At 44.8% G+C, this 21,222-nt stretch overlaps 1 protein-coding gene across 3 annotated transcripts in view; it reads right to left on the reverse strand.

The window, feature by feature from the left end:
- LOC111159438 (ClpB homolog, mitochondrial AAA ATPase chaperonin) overlaps positions 1–21,222 on the reverse strand; it is a 167,823-nt gene that overhangs the window by 57,377 nt on the left and 89,224 nt on the right. For all 3 annotated transcript variants that reach the window (XM_022521917.1, XM_022521918.1, XM_022521916.1), the window contains one exon: positions 11,443–11,571. In XM_022521917.1, the coding sequence (XP_022377625.1) occupies positions 11,443–11,571 (129 nt within the window). The remainder of the gene's footprint in view (positions 1–11,442; positions 11,572–21,222) is intronic.

Below are 21,222 nucleotides of genomic sequence, written 5' to 3' on the forward strand. Positions count from 1 at the left end.
TACCAGCCAGGCTCATCCAAGGACTGCTTGGAGCCGATTACAGTCTTGATGAAATGAGGGTGCCTGGATGGCAGGCGGCTCTGAAGAGCTTGGGCTCTGGTGGCCAGGCGCTCATCTGTAACTCAACCATGCAGTGACTCCTCTACATCCACAGGATCTGGGATACAGAAATATCTTTCCCTGGGGGTTAGCAAGGACAGTTCTTTACTCTGCACTGGGTGAGGGGCTGACTAGGCCAAGGACAGAGGAAGGACTCAGGGTCACTGAGGGCCCCTGTTGACCTTTACTTACCATGTGGACTGAAATGTTACCACCACAGAACCCCTCCATTCCCACATGCCCCTGACGAGAGTACTGGGTCCCTCTGGATGATTCTCCATAGGACTTTCTCAGGTTAAGTGATGAACTGAGATCTACATTTCAGGTCTCAAAACATTTACTCAGGGAAGGCTTCTCTAGATTCAGACCAGATCAGGTCCCTGTTAGGCTCTCATAGGACCCTCTATTCTTCCTTAATAATACTTATCTCAGTGACAATTAGCTAATAATTCTGTAATTATTTGCCTAATGTCTATATTCTGCCAGAGTCTAAGCTTCACAAGGATAGGGAGATGCCATAAATGTTGTTAAAGTAATAAAAGGAAATAAGCGAAAAGACAAGTTTTACAACAAAAACAAAATTTTACAGATAAGTTTTGAATAGTACTCTTTTTAAAATATTTTATTTATTTATTTGACAGAGAGAGACACAGTGAGAGAGGGAACACAGCAGAGGGAGTGGGAGAGGGAGAAGCAGGCCCCCCGAGAGCAGGGAGCCCAATGTGGGGCTTGATTCCAGGACCCTGGGATCATGATCTGAGCTGATGGCAGACGCTTAACAACTGAGCCACCCAGGTGCCCTTGAATAGTACTCTTTAAAAGAAAACTTTCATATACAACAGAGGAGCTCCTCTTAACTACCAATAGCTATGGGGCCTATTGGGTCCTCCTGGCTTTCTGGCCTGCAACCACTCACGCACACAAGCCAATCATTTCTTGTTCTTTGTTTTTTTTAAATTACAGAGAGAGAGAAAGAGAGCAGGAGCATTTGCGGGTAGGGGTGAGGTGGGCGGTGGGGTGGGGGGTAGGGGGATAGAGCAGGGAGCCCAACGCAGGCTTGATCCCAGGACTCTGGGATCATGACCTGAGCTGAAGGCAGACGCTTAACCAACTGAGCCAGCCGGGCACCCCCAATCATTCCTGATTTTGAGTGGCATGGAGGATTTTCTATCTTTCTAACAGCTCTATTGAGATATAACTTATATACTATAAAGCTCACCCATTAAAATATACATTTAATGCTTTTTTAGTATATTTACAGAGTTGTACAACCATTATCATAATCTAATTTTAAAATATTTTTACCAGCTTTGTGCAGTGGCAGTATCGTAGCTAATGAGGTTTATCCGAGGTGCAATTATTGCTAATTGAAAATATTTTTACCAGGCCCCAAAGAAACCTTGTACCCATAAACAGTCACTCCCCATCCCTCCCACACTTATTGGCATGCAGGGTTTTTAGCTCCATATCCAAACAACATGAGGAACCTTCAGCTTCTACTGATCTGACATGATCTCTTCATCATACAGATGAAAAAAAAGTGATGGCAGAGATGCCACAAGTCCTACAGAGGTGAGACGGTGGCAAGCTGGGTGCCTGCATCATAATGGCAGTGCTCTGATCTCTCTGCTAAATAGTCTGACTGTGTGTCCCAAATAGCCCAATGGACTTCAAGCTACTTGAGGGCAGAGGCTATAATCTGCTCATCTGTCTTCCCTTCTTGTCCAGGCATACCATCAGGGCAGTGATGTCTCAGGTGTGGTCCATGTACTGGCACAGGTCTGTGAGCCCTGATACCAGTTCTTGATGAGGAAAGTACAGTGGATTGTCTGGAAACTTTTATAGCAACTTAGGATAATTTTATATCTGTTGAACCTAATGACAAATTCAAGCCTCTATTTTGTATGCCTTTTTAAAATATAATTTTTCCAGTAATTTATTTTTATTGTTTTTTACAAAAGTATTGGTTCATGACAGATTGCCAATTCATACAACAACAAAAAGAAACAGATCTTTCATAGATTGTTTGAGCAAAGTGCTGCCTTAAAGCAACCCATTCTCCACTCCTGTTCCCCTTTACCCCTTCAGTTTCCTTATATCTCTTGCACTTGCTCTTCCCATGCTCACATCTGAAATGTAGGTTCTTTCAGTTGTGTCCTTGGGTATCTTTAGCTCTACAGCTCTCCATGGGCAACTCACAGACTTCCACTGCCCCCAAGAAACCAACAGCTCTGAAATTTTCATGCCCAACTTAGCAGTCTTTTCTTCTTGAGCCTCAGACCCATTTATCCAACTGTCCGCTACACACCTCTCCGAGAGTGTCCCCCAGGTTCCTTGATTGGTCAACAGCTATTTATTAATCACCTACCATAAGCCAACTGTGAGTGGTTTTTTTTTTTCCCTAGGAGATATGAATATAGCAGCAAAATAAAGAGACATGGCTTACATTTTAGTGGGGAAGAGAGGGATGATGAACCAATAAACATGATCATTTTAGGGACTGATAAATGGCAGAAAGAAGGAAAAACGGGATAATATGAGAGAAAGTGACTGGGGGAACTATTTTACTAGAGTGCTCAGGGAAGGCCTCTCTGAGGAGGGGGACATGTGAGTTGAGACCTGAATTCCCAAGGGGGAAATGATCCCAATAACTGGGAGAGGTAGGTATAGAGGCCCTGCCAAGGGAAGGAGTTCAGTGCACCTGAGGGGTAAGAGTAGGCCAGTATGTAACTGGAGAACTATGAACAAGGGTGGGGAGTGGCTAGAGATGAGGTCACATAGGCAGGCAGGGTCTGGGTTCTTTGGGGCCTTACAGGCTCTGGTAAGGAGTTTGGATTTCATTTTGGTGTGGGTGATACCAGTGGAAGGTTTTAAGTAGAACAATGACAAGACTGATTGACTAAGATTTATTTTTTTTAAATTTTATTTATTTATTTGACAGAGAGTGAGAGAGAGCACATTTGACAGACAGAGATCACAAGTAGGCCAAGAGGCAGGCAGAGAGAGAGGAAGGGAAGCAGGCTCCCCGCTGAGCAGAGAGCCCAATGTAGGGCTCAATCCCAGGACCCTGGGATCATGACCTGGGCTGAAGGCAGAGGCTTTAATCCACTGAGCCACCCAGGTGCCCCAGATTTATGTTTTAAAAAGATCTCCTTGGCTATAATTTGGAGGATGGATCTGGGAAGACAAAAATGGAAATGTGGGACTAGCCAAGAAGCTGTGCTGGTCATCACCTTGGGACTAGAGCTGCACTAATGGAAATGGGAAAGTAGGAATGGGTTCAAGATGTGCTTTAGAGGTACAACTGACAGGACTTACTGAAGGACTTGACAGGGAATATAAGGAAAAAAGAGAATTCAAGGATGATGCCAGGATTTGGGGCCTGAAAACTATGTAGATGATGATATCATTTATTGAGATGTGGAAGACCTGGCAGATGCCAATTTGGGGAGAAAAGCAGATGCATGCATATTTTGGCCAAGTTGACACTGAGATGGAGGGAAAAACAGGAGCTGGGGGAGTGGATTAAGTGAATAGGGATCATTCTTTTTCAGGACTTTTGCCATGAAGGGATGGGACAGAAATGAGGTGGCAGTTGCACGGAGATATACGGCTCAGGAAATTTTTAGTTAGCTTTCTTGTTTAAGATGGGTGATTGCAGAGCATATTTTTATGCTGACTGGAATCAGCCAGCGGAGAGGGTAACAAAGATAATGCAGGAGAGATAAGGGATAACTGGAAGGGCAAAGTCCTTGAGAAGCAGAGGAAACAGGAGCCTGAGCTCAAATGCAGGTTTGGTCTTAGGAACTGCAGAGGAAGGAGGGTGGCATTCAAGTACAGATGGGGGTAGGCCAATGGAAGCAGTGGGAAGATGAGGTAGTTCCCTTCTGACTACAATATATTTTCTGTAGGAAGCGTGAGGTGGGGTCATTGGCTTGGTAGCTGGAGAAGAGGACTGGAGGTCTGAGGAAAACGAAGGTATAAAAAAGGCTCTAGAATAAGATGGTGACTGTACTCACAAGTACGGTGGGGTGGATGACAGTGAGATTTACGGTTGTAAATGCGAAGTGAGTCCACTTAGCATGGCTGTGTGATTTTTTTCTCCAGCAATATTCAGTTCTCCTGATACAGACATGAAGTAAAAAGAAACTGGGTTTAACCAGGGTTAGTCAGTGTTTCATCAGATGGGTGCAAAGAAGGGAAAAAGCAGCAAGGGAATCATCAGAACACTGGGCCATGGAATCTAAAAAGTAGGAAAGGAGGAAATGTTCAAAATAGCCCTGGTCATACCCCTGTACCTCCAATCCTATATTTCCTATCTCTGCCCAAGTACATGCCATCTACTCAGTCATCCAACCCAGAACCTGGACCTCATCCTGACTTCTTCTCTCTCACGGTCTGATCCTATGGATTCTACTCCTGACTCTTTCTGGGATCAGTCTTCTCTCCCTTCCCACTGCAACTGCCTTGGCTTAGGCCTCACCTAAACAATTGCAAAGCTTTTAAATGAAATATTTCCCCTTTCTCCAACCATGCCCCTTCCTATCCATGTTTTTCCATTTTCTTAACCTTTGTTTTAAGTATAACATATACAGAAAAGTACAAAGAATACAGATGGGCATAGCTCAAAGAATTCTCATCAAGGTAGATACAGCTGCACAACCAGGATCTAGATAAAGAAATAGACTATTACTCATCCCAGAAGCCCCTTGGTGTCTTCTCCCAGTCACTACCTGCCTACTTGAGGGTAACCACTATGCTGACTTCTTATAGCACTGGTTAGTTTTGTCTATTCTGAACTCTGTATGTAAATGTAGTCATACAGTAAGTACTCTTTTATGTCTGGCTTGTGTCCAGAATGCTAGGTTTGTGAGAGTCATTCGTGTCATTCATTCAATTGATTACTCCACTGTGTGAACATTCCATAATTTATTTACCCATTCAATTACTGATAAACATTTTTGAAACTCCTAAACCATTTTTCACATTAATATAAATCCAATCTTTCCCTCCCCTAAATTTTAATCCTTTCCCCCTGGAGGATAAAGTCCAATTTCCTGAGCAGGGCTTGGTAGAGGCCTCCATTATTGGCTCCTGCTTTCCATTCTTGCCTTCTGAGCCTTGCATCCATACCCTATAAACCCAGTTCTTCTGAACCACCTGCAATGTACTGAATGCATTGAAGTATGCTGCTTCATACTCCATGCCTCTGGAGATGCTGGTCCCTCTGCCTTTCTCCCTCATCCGCCTGGTAAACTTGTATTCATCTTGTAAGACTTAGTGCAGACACCATCCCCTACACCATGCTTTCCCTGCTCTCCCCTGGGACTGAAAGGTCTTTTCTCTATGATCCCTCAGCACCTCCTATACATCTCCATTAATATACCTGATAGCAATTCTTTGTTAAAATGTCTGATTTCCTCTCTCAACTATGAGTTCCTTAAGGGCAAACACCATGTCTGGATCGTCTTTATTTCCCAGGTGCCTAGGGTAGGACCTATGACAGGAGAGGTACTCAGTAAGTGTTTGAAAAATGAATGAAAAGACTTGCCTAGGGGTTACATAGGATGCTAGAGCTGGAAGGGGTCCATGGGATCAGCTACTCTAACTTCCCTATTTTACTGAGAAGAAAGGATTTGCCTACAGAAGAAAGGACTTGCCTAAAGGAGAAAGGATTTCCTGGTAGCAGGGCCAGAACAGCTGATCTTCAGCCCAGTGCTCATTCCCCTTCTTTGCACGGCTGGCAAGAATCAGAGGGTGAAGTTTCCAAAGGACAGCCCGAGGCAAAGCCAACTCCCTCAGCATCTGGCAGTCCAGCCAGATGGACAGACAGTGCAGTGGAACAATGAAAGGAACTTTAAGTTTCCAGCCCCCAAAACAAACTAACAGGCTGTTCAAGGGAAGATGTCAGCAATGGGAAGGCTTTTAGCCTTAGGCAGAGGAATCTGCCTCATTTGATGAGGAATCTGACTCATTTGATGACGGCTGGTTAACACTGAGGACTCCATCATGCCCTTGGGATAGAAGGGCAAGGAAGAGCCAAGAAATTAAGTAGAAGGAAAGTGGCTAAGGGAAGCCCTGGGGAAAGTGCTGTTAGGTTTCACAAAGGCCAAGTGTTTTGGAGGTGATAAGCACTGAAAAGGCAGTGGTACTGTAACTACAAAGATAGTTGTAAAGAGGTGGCTTGTGTGTAGAGCTCTAAGACACCAGATACAATCTGACACAAAGATCGAGTGGGCCAGGAAACAAGGGTGCCACATCTCCAAATGGAAAATCTACAGTGGCCTTAGAAATTTATCAGTGCACCCCATCACGTACAAAACTGTGTGCAGAGCACCGTGACAAAGGAGGCAGGGGCAAATCAGACACTGTTTTCACCCTCAATCTACCTCAGTCTAGTAGCAGGAACTGGACCCAAATCCCAGGAAGCAGGGAAGAGTTCAGAAGGGAAGTGGCACTGAAGATGTGGACTGACTGGCAGAAAAACCTGCATGAGTAAAGGCATCAAGGTAGGAACTCTGGGGCGACATTACTGTATAGCTGGATATTGGGGTAGCAGTGGGAAAAAAGTTAGGTGAGGGTCAGACTAGAATGTCTCCAAAATCAGGTTAAAAAGTTAGGATGAGTAGGATTCTTTTTATATTGTGTATATATATATATGTGTGTGTGTGTGCATGTGTGTATGTATATATGTATTTATTTTAGACTTTTATTTTCTTTAAGTAATCTCCACACCCAACACGAGGCTCCAACCCCAAGATCAAGAGTTGCATGCTCTACAGACTGAGCCAGCCAGGAGCCCCTATTTTGTATTTATTTTTTTAACAAGTAAGCACTGAGTGTTTTTGAAGTTAATAACAACAAGTATTATCCATAAAGTGCCTCCCCTGTAGAACCTACACATGCCCTACTCCTGACATGAGAGAGTAGGTGGCACACTCCCATTTCCAGATGAGGAAAGAGAACCTCAGAGCAGTCCGTAGTTGGCCCAAGACCACAGGCTATTTGGTGGCAAGGCTGGCATTCAGATCCTGACTCCACAGTTCATGCTCTTGCCTTGCAGCTTTCCTCAACTGGGCTTCTCCTCTGAACCACACACAGGAAACTATGTAACGATTTTTTCAATTCTCCCAAGAATGGTGCATAACTTGTACCATTTTAGATGCCTGGGAGAAGAGTTATTCCATGTGTACATGGCTGCCTTACAGCATTAGGGCTCAATGCTCCAGAGGAACCCTGGTTGAGAAAGGCTGCCAAGATTGGAGGTATGTCTCAGGAAGATGGATCTGGCAGAGAGATCACATCCCTGGGAGGAAAGAGCTGCGAAAGCCCCTGAGGAGCCCTAGAAATACAGGTAGACAGCGCTAGGGGCTTAAGGGAGGCAACTCCCCACCCTCCCTGATTACTCCTCTTCCTAGTCATCCTGTCTCTCCTACCCTACCTCCCTCCAACCTTCTCTTGTACTTGGCAGTCAAGTGCTGAGGCAGAGCGTTTTAGTTTATTAGCCAACAACACAGGCAGAAGCAGCACAGTCACAGAATGAGAACCACAAAGACGTCCACTTCTGTGTGGAGCTCAGGAGTAGAAAACTGGTCCTTGTGAATTCAGAACTCAGAACCCAACCACATAAAACTGAGGCAAACTCCCATTATCCTTCCCCCCTTTTTTTTTTTAAAAAATTGTGTTATGTTAGTCACCATACAGGACATCAGTTTTTGATGTAGTGTTCCATGATTCACTGTTTGCATATAACACCCAGTGCTCCATGCAATCCATGCCCTCCTTAATACCCATCACCGGGCTCACCCATTCCCCTATTCTCCCCCCCTTGTAAAACCCTCAGTTTTCTTCCCAGAGTCCATAGTCTCTCATGGTTCATCTCCCATTCCCTTTTCTCCCCCTTCATTTTTCCCTGCCTTCTCCTAAAGTCCTCCATGCTATTCTTTATGCCTCCCATTACTCTTCCTAATAAGGTTTAAGTGCACGCGCGCACACACACACACACACACACACACACACACACACACACACCCCTGCCCCCTAGGCCCAGGCTTTCTATAACTGACTCCACATCTTTACTCACTAGGGTATTTCCTCCTTTATGTTCCCAGAGCCCCTGTCCAGTCCCCCACCAGAAACCCACCCAGCTGTCACTGCCTGTTTCCATATCTATCTCCTCTACCAGTCTGAGAATCTCTCAGGGTCAGGGTCAATTTGCCTGATCATCTTAGGATGCCCTGAAGTCCACGGGTTCAGAAATGACAACTACCTAGCCCACAGTGACAATGCAGAACTAAAGTAAACCCAAGACTCCCAAGCTTGTGTTCTTTCCACTATGTTACAGGACCTCCTAAAGATGAAGAAATGACCTGTGCTAAGCACCCAGCCTAACAATGCAAGAGCTCAGAGGTGGTGCTGTGAGACTGGACCAGAGCACCAAGAGAAGCTTCCTGAGAGAGGGATCTAAATGAGAAGAGAGGGAACACGATGGTTGTTTTAGGCAGGATGGAGAAGTTGTGGCTTAAAGAGAATGAAGTCTTTATGCAGGAGCACAGGTTTTACATAAGGAGGAAATAGGAGGCTTATACCTGTCAGGAGGAGAGCTTGACATCTTTATACAATCATGGTGCACTTACCACATATCTGGGCATATACAGGCATTATCACTAGTCCCCATGTTACCCCTGTGATACTTCCCAGGTGTTATCTGACAGACAAGAAAACTGAGGCCTAGAGAGTTAAGGCAACATATCCAAGGCAAAACAGCTAGTAGGTGGGGGAGGTAGGATTTAAACCCAGGTTGGCCTGACTTTGAGGTCCGCAGTGTCCTTTCTATTACTCCACGCTGCCTCTGAAAGGATCAGAGAACTGCCCACGTTAATAGACTGATGCAGCTGCCTGGACCTCCTCCTAGCTCTCATATGGGGTAACTAAAGCCCTGTGGACACTCAGCAATTTCAAAGACAAGGGTTCTGTGTGGACCTCGTGAGCACAGGCTGCCCCTATGCCTAGGCCTGCCTTGGATCTCCCAGAGAGTGTCCCTCTAGAGTTGCTGCAGCAAAGCCAGTGGCAAATATAGGCTGAGAAAGCTCATCGGGCAGGAAGGCAGGCCCTTCTGCCTTCCCTGAAACCCTCAGGAGGAGGTCAGCTGAGGTCACAAGACCTTGGAAATGTGACTGGAAATAGCCCCTAGGACAAGAGAGCAGGATCTTGCCTCTCGGTTGGTTGGTCACACACACAGGCAGACCAAGAGAGGTCAAGGGGGGTAGGGGGGATAGAAGTTGTCAGGCCTGCAGGCCCTGAGTGACGGCCACTTGTTCAGGTCAGGAAAGGAGAAATAAGTGGGTTAATAGTTTTGGCCCTTGAGGCTGGGAGATTAAGGCAGGGGGTGTAAATAGATGCTGGGTAAAAAGGCAGGTGGGCGAACTGTAAAGTTGGGGGCTAAGGGCATCTGTTCCAAGCCAACAGGCAGGAACCATGCCCCTGGAATGGCTCAAAGGACCAGCCTTGGCCTGGGGTGGTGAGGGTGGAGGATGGTTCATAAAAGGCCTGTGCATCTTCATTTCAAAGGTGTTCGATCTGGAAGGCTGGGTGAGGGTCTCTCTTTAGAGTGAATTCCCTGTTTGGGGGCTGACGAGAAGCAGGGAATGTAAACCACTGGACAATGGCTGGGAGTACTGACTGATTTTAAGGCTCAGCAGAAACAAGCCCTATGGCGAATGCTCCAATTCTTAGCTGCAAATGTCTTGCCTGAAGTCTTTCCAAAGGATAAAGTCAGCAGCACCTTGCTTGGAGACAAGTTTTCTAAGTCTCTGTTTCTGAAAGCAGTGAGCTCTTGCTCTGAAAGCATCAGTCACCCCAGGCACTGTCACCACATCCATGAGAAGTCCTACACCTCACAGTGTTCATGCCCCAGAGCCAGCCACACTCTGCTGCTCTGGGGCAGATCGCCTAGGCTGGGGGTATGGGTCAGGCCTAAGTTCTAAGCCAGTGTGGCTGTGGCTGACAGAAGGTGGCAGGACTTGGGGATTACTGAGAAACCCCTCCAGCCCAATCACATGACAAGGACTAGAACATTATCTGGGAATGTTAGGCTGTGAAGGAAAGGCTCTGGGACTGAAAGAACTTTCTTTGAATACTGGATTTTGAAAAAGTGATTAGGCTGCAGAGGACAGTTGGCAGAAATTACAGAGAAGAAAATCACAGCGTATTTAAAAAAGATGTTTTAACCAGTTAGAGAAGAATTAAAATGGAATGGACTCCTGGGGAAGAAACACGGTTCCTTCAGTCATTGCTAGGGTCCAAGGAAATGCCGGCCTGCCAGCTGTTGAAGGTTCCTGTCAGGGTTACTCAGAGGACTTCTGAGGCGGCTTCCGGTTCCCAGGCTCTATGAAGAATGACCACCAACAAGGAGGCCCTCGGTATCCAGGCCCAAGAGAAGGTCCCTAGGCCCTCAAGAAGTGGCAGCAAGGGCATAAAGAGATAGTCATGTGCCATACTCACTCAGAGGCCTGGGCACGACACACCTAGGTAAGATGCTTCTCTCCCTACCCCAAGGAGAGGCCAGAATGGGATAAGGGGAAGTGGGAGGGAAGGTGAGAGCTTGGGAAGTATCTGACAGGGTGGCAGATAACTCTGTACCAGACCAACATAGGATGAGCCCAGCCCAAACTGGGGGATGGCACATACTGTCCCTCCAATTAAACCAACACTCTCCAAAGGGAGGGTATTCAATCAGTGAAAGATTTATTGACTGCTTACTTTATGCCAAGTACTATACTAGGTGCTGGGGACAAATCAGTGGCCTTTAGGGAGTAGGTCAAGTTAAGAAGAAGGCTACTGAACACATGAAAATAATTCCAGATTGTGACAAGAGTGATGATGGGAAAGAATAGCGTGCCATGATCCAGAGTAATGAAAGGGGCCTAATTTAGACTGTGGTTGGGGCATGGGATCAAGGAGAATGTCTCTGAGACCTGCACTGGTAGAGAGTTGAAGGGCTTCCCTCCTTGTTCCACTAGCCCTGCTCTGGAGGTCACAGGGGAGAAAAGAGGACACTTCTGGAGAGAGGCACAATCAAAAAAACTCAGAGCAACTCAGAGCATATGCAGACAGGCAGCATGGTGTGGTGCGTGACACACACATAGCCAAAGAACACATTCCAGCCACACGAAGGCAAATCACACATCTCAGAGCCACTCTCATGAGGTGGAGCCACCCTCTGGGCATTTCCCGCTCTGCGAGGGGAACAGAGCTCTGCAGAAGCATGGATCTTCCAGAGTGGAGAGGTTGCCAAATACTCTTTCTCTGCCAACCCCCAACCGCATTCCCCCATGCGCTCACCTCCATCAAGCAGCTCCTTGACAGTGCGGTAGTCATCAGCAAGGACAGCGTAGTGCAGGGCTGTGCAGCCCTTGAAGCTGGCACGGTTGTTCAGTCGGTTGTTGAAGTCATCCTCTCGGGTTACCAGGACTGGGGGGACAGCAACACAAACCCTCCCATTAGCAACAAATGCCAGGAGTCACCAATATCACCTTGGTGTTTTCTTTCCCTCCCTCAATCATCTACACAGCTTACTAAACATATAATGCACCTACTATGTGCTGGGCCATCGGTGAGGGGTGAGAGGAGGTACGACAAGGCCAGTTAGTTCACAAATGTTTACTGACATCTGTTATGTGTTAGGATTCATTTGGAGACACAAAAATGAATCAGTTATGGTCCCTGACTCACTCTGATGAAGAAAGCGACAAAAACAGATATATAAAGTGCTATCTGAGATAAATGCTATGTTAGAGTTATAACAGGGTGATACAGAAGGCAGAGGGGAGCTTAGTTCAGTTTGGGCATGAAGAGAGCATCCCAAAAGATGAGAGTTTTGAAGGGGGGAAGAGAAGTTATCCAGGTGAAGAAAGGAGGCTGGGGGTTCGCTAGGGGATGGTAAGAAGGTGAGAGAAAAAGGCGTTCCTAGCCGAACAATAACATACCTCTCTATTTTGAAGATGTTTATAAACTAGTGAGTATTTAGTACTATTTTGTAAAGAACTTTTTTAATTTTTAAAAGTTATTACACATTTGAAATCACAAAATAGTACAAAGTAGGAAAGGTATCAACAGCTTAGCAACTCAGGAAACTACATTTAATATTGTTATATGTCTCTCTCTCTCCTTAAATATATATACATACTAGCATGTATGTATATCCTACACACAATCCTACAAAGCACATATATATCTCTTATGCATACCTGTTCTTCAAAATTAGAGCTTACTATTGCAATTTTGTATTTTTTTTTTAAAGATTTTATTTATTTATTTGACAGAGAGAGAGATCGATCACAAGTAGGCAGAGAGGCAGGCGGGGCGGGGGGGGGGGCGGGGAAGCAGGCTCCCTGCTGAGCAGAGAGCCTGATGCGGGGCTCGATCCCAGGACCGTGGGATCATGACCTGAGCCGAAGGCAGAGGCTTAACCAACTGAGCCACCCAGGTGCCCCAATTTTATATTTTTTTAACCTTTAATAATCTGCTGTGGACATTTTTTTTTTTTGAAGGTAAGAAGAACAAGCATTTCATCCCAGAATCCTTGCAACTGTCCTCAGACAGTGGTGCTATAATTCTACTTACAGACAGGAACTAAGGGTTATAGAAAAGTTTTTGATTCAAGGGTGCAAAGGTAGTCAGTGGCAGAAATGCAGGTTTGTCTGACTCAAGAATATATGACTTTAGGCAATCTCTATACTGTCTTCCTTTGGCAGAGCCATTGGAGAGTGAGTTCAAGATGTAAGGAGGAGGCCATGAATGTAGCAAGTGTCTGCTGGTCCTCCCAGAGACTGGTTGATAAAGGAAAGACAGACACCAAATGGTTAGTAGAGAGTAACTGTAGGTGAGATGATTTTCTAAAGGCTATGTGAGACCTGAGCATGTTTATAGTATTAGGGAAAGATTCTAAAAGGAAGGGGATAAGTACAAAGAGAAAGACTTTCATTGATTGATGACCTCTGGGCTATGGAAGAAAAGAGGGGTTCAAATGCACAGGTGGTTGTACTTGCTCTTGAATCTCAGTTTTCTCAACTGAAAAAATATGGACAATAAGCCCACCACTTAAAAAGAGTTGTATTAAGGAAGGCATGTGATGTGATGAGCACTGGGTATTGTTATATGCAACTAACAAATTATTGAACACTACAGCTGAAACTAATGATGTACTCTATATGTTGGCTAATTGAATTTAAGTAAAAAAATAGAGTTATATAGATTAAATGGGGAAAAAAAGAGAATAAGCATTTCATGTGGTCAAAGAACCAAAACCCCCCAGTTCACTCTAATGCTAATATTCATGACTCTCCAATTTAATACAGAAGAACCTAAAACTAGTTCCATCAATTTTATAGGACCCGCTGGGCTGGGTGACCACATATGTTCCAGTTCACCCTGGATGGGTCTGGTTTATGCCTACTACCCTGGACAGTCCCAGTTTGGACAATAAATTGGGTGGTTACCCTATCTCTGGGGCCCTGCCTTGGATATGAGAACCCATAGAACAATATTTATCCTGCATAGATAGGGTCTCTTTCTGCCTCATGTAGAAATTATTGAAATTACTGTCTTATATTCCCTCCTGAGCTGAGTTTGTTGAGGGCAAAATTTGGGTCCTACGTACCTGTACTCCCCTCCCCCTAGCCCATGGCACAGAGTTTGAAAAGGCAAAAGATTTCCCTTACCTCCCACTGGATAAAGGGTATAATTTAGTCAAGAGGTAACCTTGCCTAGGTAGTTAAAAGTTCCATACTATTTTTTTTTTTAAGATTTTATTTATTCATTTTACAGAGAAAGAGCACAAGCAGGGGGAGCAACAGGGAGAGGGAGAAGCAGGCTCAGGCAGCCTGATGCGGGGCTCGATCTCAGGACCCTGGGATTGTGACCTGAGCCTAAAGCAGACACTTAACTGACTGAGGCACCCAGGCACCCCACACCATACCAGTTCTAAATCACTCTTTTCTAAGTGACAATGGAATGAAGTCTATGCATTTCCCCTCCTGAGAAACTGGACTTCCTATTTAAAAGTTCCCCAAACAAGAAGACTGTAACATCTCTTCCTAATACTAACAGATGTCACCTAATGACCTATTTCTACTCTATGCCTGGCATGGTCACTCCACACAATCTATTTAATTCTTCTAACCACCTGATATAGTAGGTATTATAATTCCCATTGTACAGATGAGGAAATTGAGGTACAGAGGTCACCTAGTGAGTGAGTGGTTGAGTGAGGATTAGAACCCAGATCTAATCCGAATGCTTTTTGTTTACATCATATCATGTTGTCACTCTAATTTTGCAAATGAGGGAATCAGAGCCCAGAGCCCAGATATTCTGGTCTCAGTCTTGGTTCCTACTCCCTCTTCTTTCTCTGCTCAAATGAAGGTACAACACAGTCTTGGTGGAACTTGCCTTTATAGAGATTGGCCTGAGCTTTGTAGCTAGCCTCTGGATAAGCTAGCTTAGGTGGAAGCATTTCAAGTGTTTAGCCAAAATGAAGTTGGTGGAATGTGTACCTGCAGAACAGACACTGCTGTAGTTTAGCCACACAAAGGTAGATCAGCTCTTCTCTACCACACAGAGGCTCTCCAGATTGAGCACCTCCTCCAAACCCTGAGTGTTATCTGACCTCTCCCAAGCAGGAAAAACAGGAAGAAGCTCTGAGTAGCAAATATATAAGCCCCATGTACATCTGCACTTCTGCAGTACAAGGGCTCTTCAGGTCCTAACTCAGAGATTACTAACTCTTAGTCACAAACAGTCTTATCAAATCATGGTAAGTGATCTTATTTCCAGCCCACTGCAGATTAGGAGAAACAAACAAGGCTGGGGAGGAGGCTTCAGAATCCAGCAAATTGATTATAATCAAGTCCTGGCTAGGCAGGAAGGGAAAAGAACAGCACCACAAAAAGCTGAAAGAGGAAGTCAAGAATACAGCACCCCAAAAGCCCCTAGGGGCACCACTGAACTCCACATAGGACATTAACTGCTGGATATAATGATGCACCTGAGGAAAAGTGATAGTTGGCTCACGAAAGCAGGAAGGATATAATCCATTTTACAAAGAAAACACATCATTCATTCAACAAACAACATTTACTGAGCATCACTGCATAGTGATAGCTTCTGGAGACATACTAATGAAGAAGACAGGGTTCTTGACTTTAAGAAGTTAACAGTCTAATGCAACAATCAGGAACAAATTATAAGACTGTTTCGTAAACACAATGACAGAGCTGTACACTGGGTGCTTCCCATAAAAAGCACATGAACTTAAGGAATACGGCTGGACTTACTCGGTTCAGGGACAAATGTCAGCAGAGTGCCAGCGTCATAGCCCAGCTAATAAGGAATGTATCTGAAGAGGGTTCCTGCTCACCTCTGAGGTCTCATCTCTCACTAATCCCTTCCTCATGTGCTTTCTAGCCTCTGATGTTTTGCAAATACTATTCCACTGCCTGGAACGTTTTCCCCTCTCCCATGCCTTTGGTTGACTAACTCTAATTCACTTTAGGCCCTCTGGTTAGAAGTCCCTTCCTGCAGTGATTCTCTCTCAGTCTGAGGCAGCTGTTCCTCCCAAGAGCTCCCCCAGCACCTTAGACATCTCCCAATTACTGTATTGACTGTATTCTGTTGCAATCATCTGTTTACTTGACTATGTTCCCTACCAGACCAAATGCTCACTGAGGGCGGAAAGTGTGACTGTCTTTAGAGTTGTATCCCCAGTGTCCAGTAGGTGTCTAGACATAAATATGGGCTTCATAAATACTTGCTGAATTAGCTAATAGATAGATACATAATACATAAATAAGTTCCTAGGATTACCTGTTTTAGAGTGTGGCTGTTATGTAAGTGATCTCAGGAGCCAGACCCTGGTGTATGGATCCCAGTTCTGAATTTACTCACTGTGTAATCTTGGGTAAATCACCTAACCTCTCTATGCCAAGTTTCTTTATCGGTAAATGGAGATAACAGTAGCCTCTCATGGGATGTTGTAAGGATTAGACAAGACACTGTGAGTAAAGGGGCTTGGAACAGTGCCTGGCATACAATACCTCTCAGTAAACGTCAGCTATTACCCTTCTTGTCTGGTCTTGTGCTTCCAAAAGTACATTCTCTCTGTGAAAAGTGGCTGCATTTGGGGAATCCTGCATATACTTTTCTTTCTGAAAGGCACAGTGCTGAGTAAGAACCAGCTGTTTAATTTGGTGTTAGTCAGCAGTTTCCTGTTTGGCAGCCTCTTTCTACCTTGTCCTTGTTAAAATCCTGCAGTATTAGTGTTCCCCAGAACATTCTTTGGGACTGAGTAGTGCATTACAATCACCTGTAAAAGAGCATTTTGCTTTCCTTATTTATTTTAGATTAACCCTGTGATGTAGAAGTTATTGTCATGTTACAGATGAGAGAACTGAAGTTGAGAAAGGTACTGTAATCAGTTAGTATGGGAGCTACGACCTAGTCAAGGTCAGCTAGGCCCATTCGGTGCTCTTAGCAATAAGCTCTTTTCCTCACATCACCCAGTTTGAGAAGCCTGTCCCATAAGATCTTGCTGAAGCCCCCAGATCATTCGAGATCATACTATTCTTTATCCAAAAAAAGTAGCTAAAGGCGGAAAGGAGGTGTGGGGAGAGGTGTAGCACGCACCATCACCCACTCTCACTGAGGAAAAGGAAATAAATCCATGGAAGCTAAAATGACTCACCCAAGACTGGTTCACCAGCTGTCTACCAAGGTGGTCTTTTGAGGCCCTGTGTTTACGGCTGATCCTCAGCCAGTGAACTGACCCCTTCCCAACTAAACCATTTAGCAGCCTGTCTCCAGCACAGGGTAAGATGAGCTCAGGTTCCTGTTTCTCCTCTAAGCCAGCCATTCACGTCTCTCTGCCCCTCTGACCACAGGGAGAAGGCCAACACATTGCACTGTCATCCTCCTGCTCCCACCTCTGCCTTTCGACGTTGCAAAGTCTATGCCTTGGGTGCTGTCGCAAACACATGTGCCCCATGTGCTCTTTGAAGGATTCCCTTGGACTCAGCAGGGCCAAGGAGTCAGCAGAGGTGAAAGTAGTCCCTGAAGCCTGTCACACAGCCCTGGCCACTTGCCAGCACTGCTGAAACTGCAAAAAAAAAAAGTGACTGTCTTCCCCAGTGAGAAAGACTGATTTAAGGTAAAGGGGTCTTACAGTCCTGAATCTAAGCTCTGCCACTTACTAAGTTCTTCTATCTGTAAAATGGGTATGATAAGAAATAATTTGAGCAATACTAAATATTTAAATATTATGAGAATCAAATCTGATAATAGGGGTTTTTTTTTTTGATAAGAGGTATTTTTTAAACATCACCACATTTACTAATGCTGCTCTCTCTCTTGGGTTAAGCACTGGGGGCACGGACATGAGCCAGACATGGCACTTTCCACATATGCAAAGTCTATTGGGGGAGATTTTGAAAAAAGGTATAGGAGGCAAGATGGGTGGTCTCTGGGTAACAAAAGCTTTATTACTGCTGCCTTATGCAGAAGAAAGACAACCCTAATTACGAGTGCCACTCCCAGGAACTTGTGCCATCTAATGTCACGGAGGGTCCAGTAGCGCCTTTGCCTTTAAAGATGTGAGCATGTCCCCATGAGAGAGAACCTCTACAACTACTCTGACAAGGGCAAGAACAGCCCCTTCCATCTGTGCAGCATCAGTGCGATTGTTTCCTCACCCTGTGACAACTTAGGACAGATACCATTCTCTCTGTTCAACAGATTAGAAGACAGAGGTAAAAAGGCTGGATGGCCTGCCCAACCTGCACTGCTAATTGGTAGTGGAGAGAACCAGATCCAGAGCCTGCCTGGCTCATGCTTCTATGCTTCTCCATTCCCAGCTTCTGTCAGTGCCTGTAGGCTCAAGCCTCACATAAACCAGGGTTGGCTGACCTTGCTTGAAGCTCAGGATCTGGGTTAAAGTTTTATCAAGAGTCTTAGGGAAGAAGCCTCTGGGCTCTTTGCTTCCTCCAGGCTATTCTGTATCTACTACCTCTTTAAATCCTCACTACCTGAGACAGCCTCCTCCTGCCAGCACGGATGGGACCACCGCCACCTCAGCCTCTATGGGCGCTGTCAGCTCTGCCTCTTGTGTTTGTCTTTGGGCAGAGGATGGAGCGAGAGGGAGACTCCCTGTGAGGAGTCACATGAGACCAATCCCAGGGAAGACAAGGCCCTTCATTTCCTTCCACAGCCTGGAAACCCCTCTTTCCTTTTTAAATCCTACCTGTTCTTTAAAGCCCTGTCCAAGGCTCCTCTTCCAGGAAATCCTTTCCTCCCAGCTCTGCCCTGGATGCCTGCTGTGTTGATTATGTGTACCCATTTACCAGTTAATTCTCTACTAACAACATCTCTTATAATAGTTTCTTGCATTAAAATTTCCCTCTAACTCCCCAATTAGATCCTAGGCTCTTCGTGGATGACAGTAACTAGTTCATAACATTTTCTGTATGTATTTCATACAGTATCACGTATTTCACACAGCTTCAGCGATGAACATACGAGAACCTTTATCCACCTGCCTGCTTATGAACATACTACCACTGAGCAGCTCAGAACAGCAGGTGCTATAAGAGTCACACATTCACACAGTCTGATGGCAGCAGAGACGGGGCACACACATTACCTCAAGACATAAACTGTCTTGAGGATGAGGGGAATCTTGCTGGGTAGAGAGGGGAAGAAGGACGTTCTAGGAAAGAAAGTGGTGTTTGCAAAGGCCAGGGGTAAAGACTGCACCACCTGTCCATTCAAGAAACTGAGTCTCTCAGTGAGCGTAGGATGCTGTGATCAGAGAGGAGGTTGCCCATGGAGGCAGAGGGCCGACTCTCAGAGGGGTCTGGATTCTATACTGAAAGCTATGGGAACACAATAGTTTTTTGTTAAGGAATTAAGCAACATGGTGAACAGCAAAAACAACAGATCAGGAGATGAGAGACCTGGACTAAAAAATAACTCATTCAACTACTTTGGAATGCATTTCAAGCCCTCTGTGCCCCAGACTCCCTATTTTTCAAGTTGAAGAGTTTTTCTACACCAATGGTTCTCAGACTTTAGTGGGAACAAAATCACCTGGGTAACTTGTAAAAACTATTGATTCTTGGGCCCCCATCTCAGCAATGTTCAGTAGGCAGTGCCTGGGAATGTACCAGAATGCACCAAACTAGATGGTCTCTGAGTGTCCTTCCTCTAATGTTCTTGTGCTGAAAACAAGAAAGATGCAAGGCTAATTAAACCATCCCACCTCCACCTGCCTTGTCTTGCTCCCAGGAAGCCAAGGATGTCTGAGCATCAGAACACACTTCCCAAGCCTCATGTTTAGAGGCTTAGAGCAAAGCCCCTAGGACACTAAGCCTTGGGATGAGACCTCCAATATCTCAATTAAACATCCTTCTGCCCCACAGAATCCCAGTTGGAATTCGGTCCTTTTTCACCATACACTCAAGGTCTATCTCCTCATTCATCCACCAACCATTAATTAAGTACTTTCCATGGGCTGGGCCATGGGCCTCAAGAGCTTGTAAATGCTGCAAATAATGCTGAAAAAAATCTATCTTTCATAAAATATCTCTGGCAGGAAAGAGTTCAGAATTTTGAGTTGGAGAGAACCAAATTCTAATCCTGATGACTCGCCTCAAGAGCTTGTAAATGCTGCAAATAATGCTGAAAAAAATCTATCTTTCATAAAATATCTCTGGCAGGAAAGAGTTCAGAATTTTGAGTTGGAGAGAACCAAATTCTAATCCTGATGACTCTGGAAAATTACTTCAGGCCTCAAATTCATCATTGGTAAAATGGAAACATTAATATCTATGAACTGGTTTGCTGTGAAAATCAAAGATGATGTGGTATAGTCAGGGGCACAGGAAATGGCCAGCCCCCTAGGAAATGGCCATTTGTCCAGTCCTGGAGCTGTAATACATCCATATTCCTCTGTTCGAGTTTCAGAGGCTTTTCCTACCTAATCCTAGTTAATGTCTCCAAATAGACTTTCAACTCCTCTCTTCCTGCTGTCAAACCCCTATAAGAGGACCCTGGTGATCCTACCATGAGTCCTCAGGAGGCAGCACTGTGATTTAGAAAAAAAAGAGGTCGGAGTCAATCAGACTGGGGAGCAAAAGTCACTGTGCAACACTGATCAAAACACTTAACATCTCCGAGAATCTGTTTCCTCATCTGTAAAATAGATATCACCTATCTTGCAAGACTCAATGGCAAACCCAATTAAAAAACAGACCAGGCTGGGGCACCTGGGTGGCTCAGTGGGTTAAAGCCTCTGCCTTTGGCTCAGGTCATGATCCCAGGGTCCTGGGATCGAGCTCCGCATCGGGCTCTCTGCTCGGCAGGGAGCTTGCTTCCTCCTCTCTCTCTCTGCCTACTTCTGATCTCTGCCTGTCAAATAAATAAATAACATCTTAAAAAAATATAGACCAGGGATCTGAGTAGATAGATGTACAAATGGCCAAAAGGCACATGAAAAGATGGTCAACATCATTAGCCATCAGGGAAACACAAATTTAAACCATAGCAAGAAACGACTTCATAACCACCACGATGGCCAAAGTAAAAAAGACAGGCAATAGAAAGAGCTGGTTAAGGATGCAGAAAAACTGGACCCCTTATACATGGCTAGTGGGAATGTAAAATAATGGTGCAGAAATAATGTTTTCTTTGGAAAACAGTCTAGCAGTTCCTCAAAAGTTTAACAGAGAGTTATCCTATGGCCAAACAATTCCACTGCTAGATATAAAGTCAAGAAAACTGAAATTATATTCACACAAAAACTTGTACACAAACATTCACGGCAGTAATATTCATAATAGCCAAATGTAGAAACAACTCAAATATCCCTCAACTGATGGAGACGTGAAATTTGGTAGATCCATTAATGAACTATTATTCAGCTATGAAAAAGGAATGAAGTACTAGTATGTGTTACAACATGAATGAACCTTGAAAACATGCTAAGTGAAAGCAGTCAGTCCAAAAGATCATCTATTGTATGACTCCATTTATATGAAATGCCCAGAATATGCAACTTTAAAGAAACAAAGATCA

This window comes from Enhydra lutris, unplaced genomic scaffold (assembly GCF_002288905.1).
Source record: "Enhydra lutris kenyoni isolate GAN:26980312 unplaced genomic scaffold, ASM228890v2 scaffoldscaffold68, whole genome shotgun sequence".
NCBI classification, from domain to species: domain Eukaryota; kingdom Metazoa; phylum Chordata; class Mammalia; order Carnivora; family Mustelidae; genus Enhydra; species Enhydra lutris.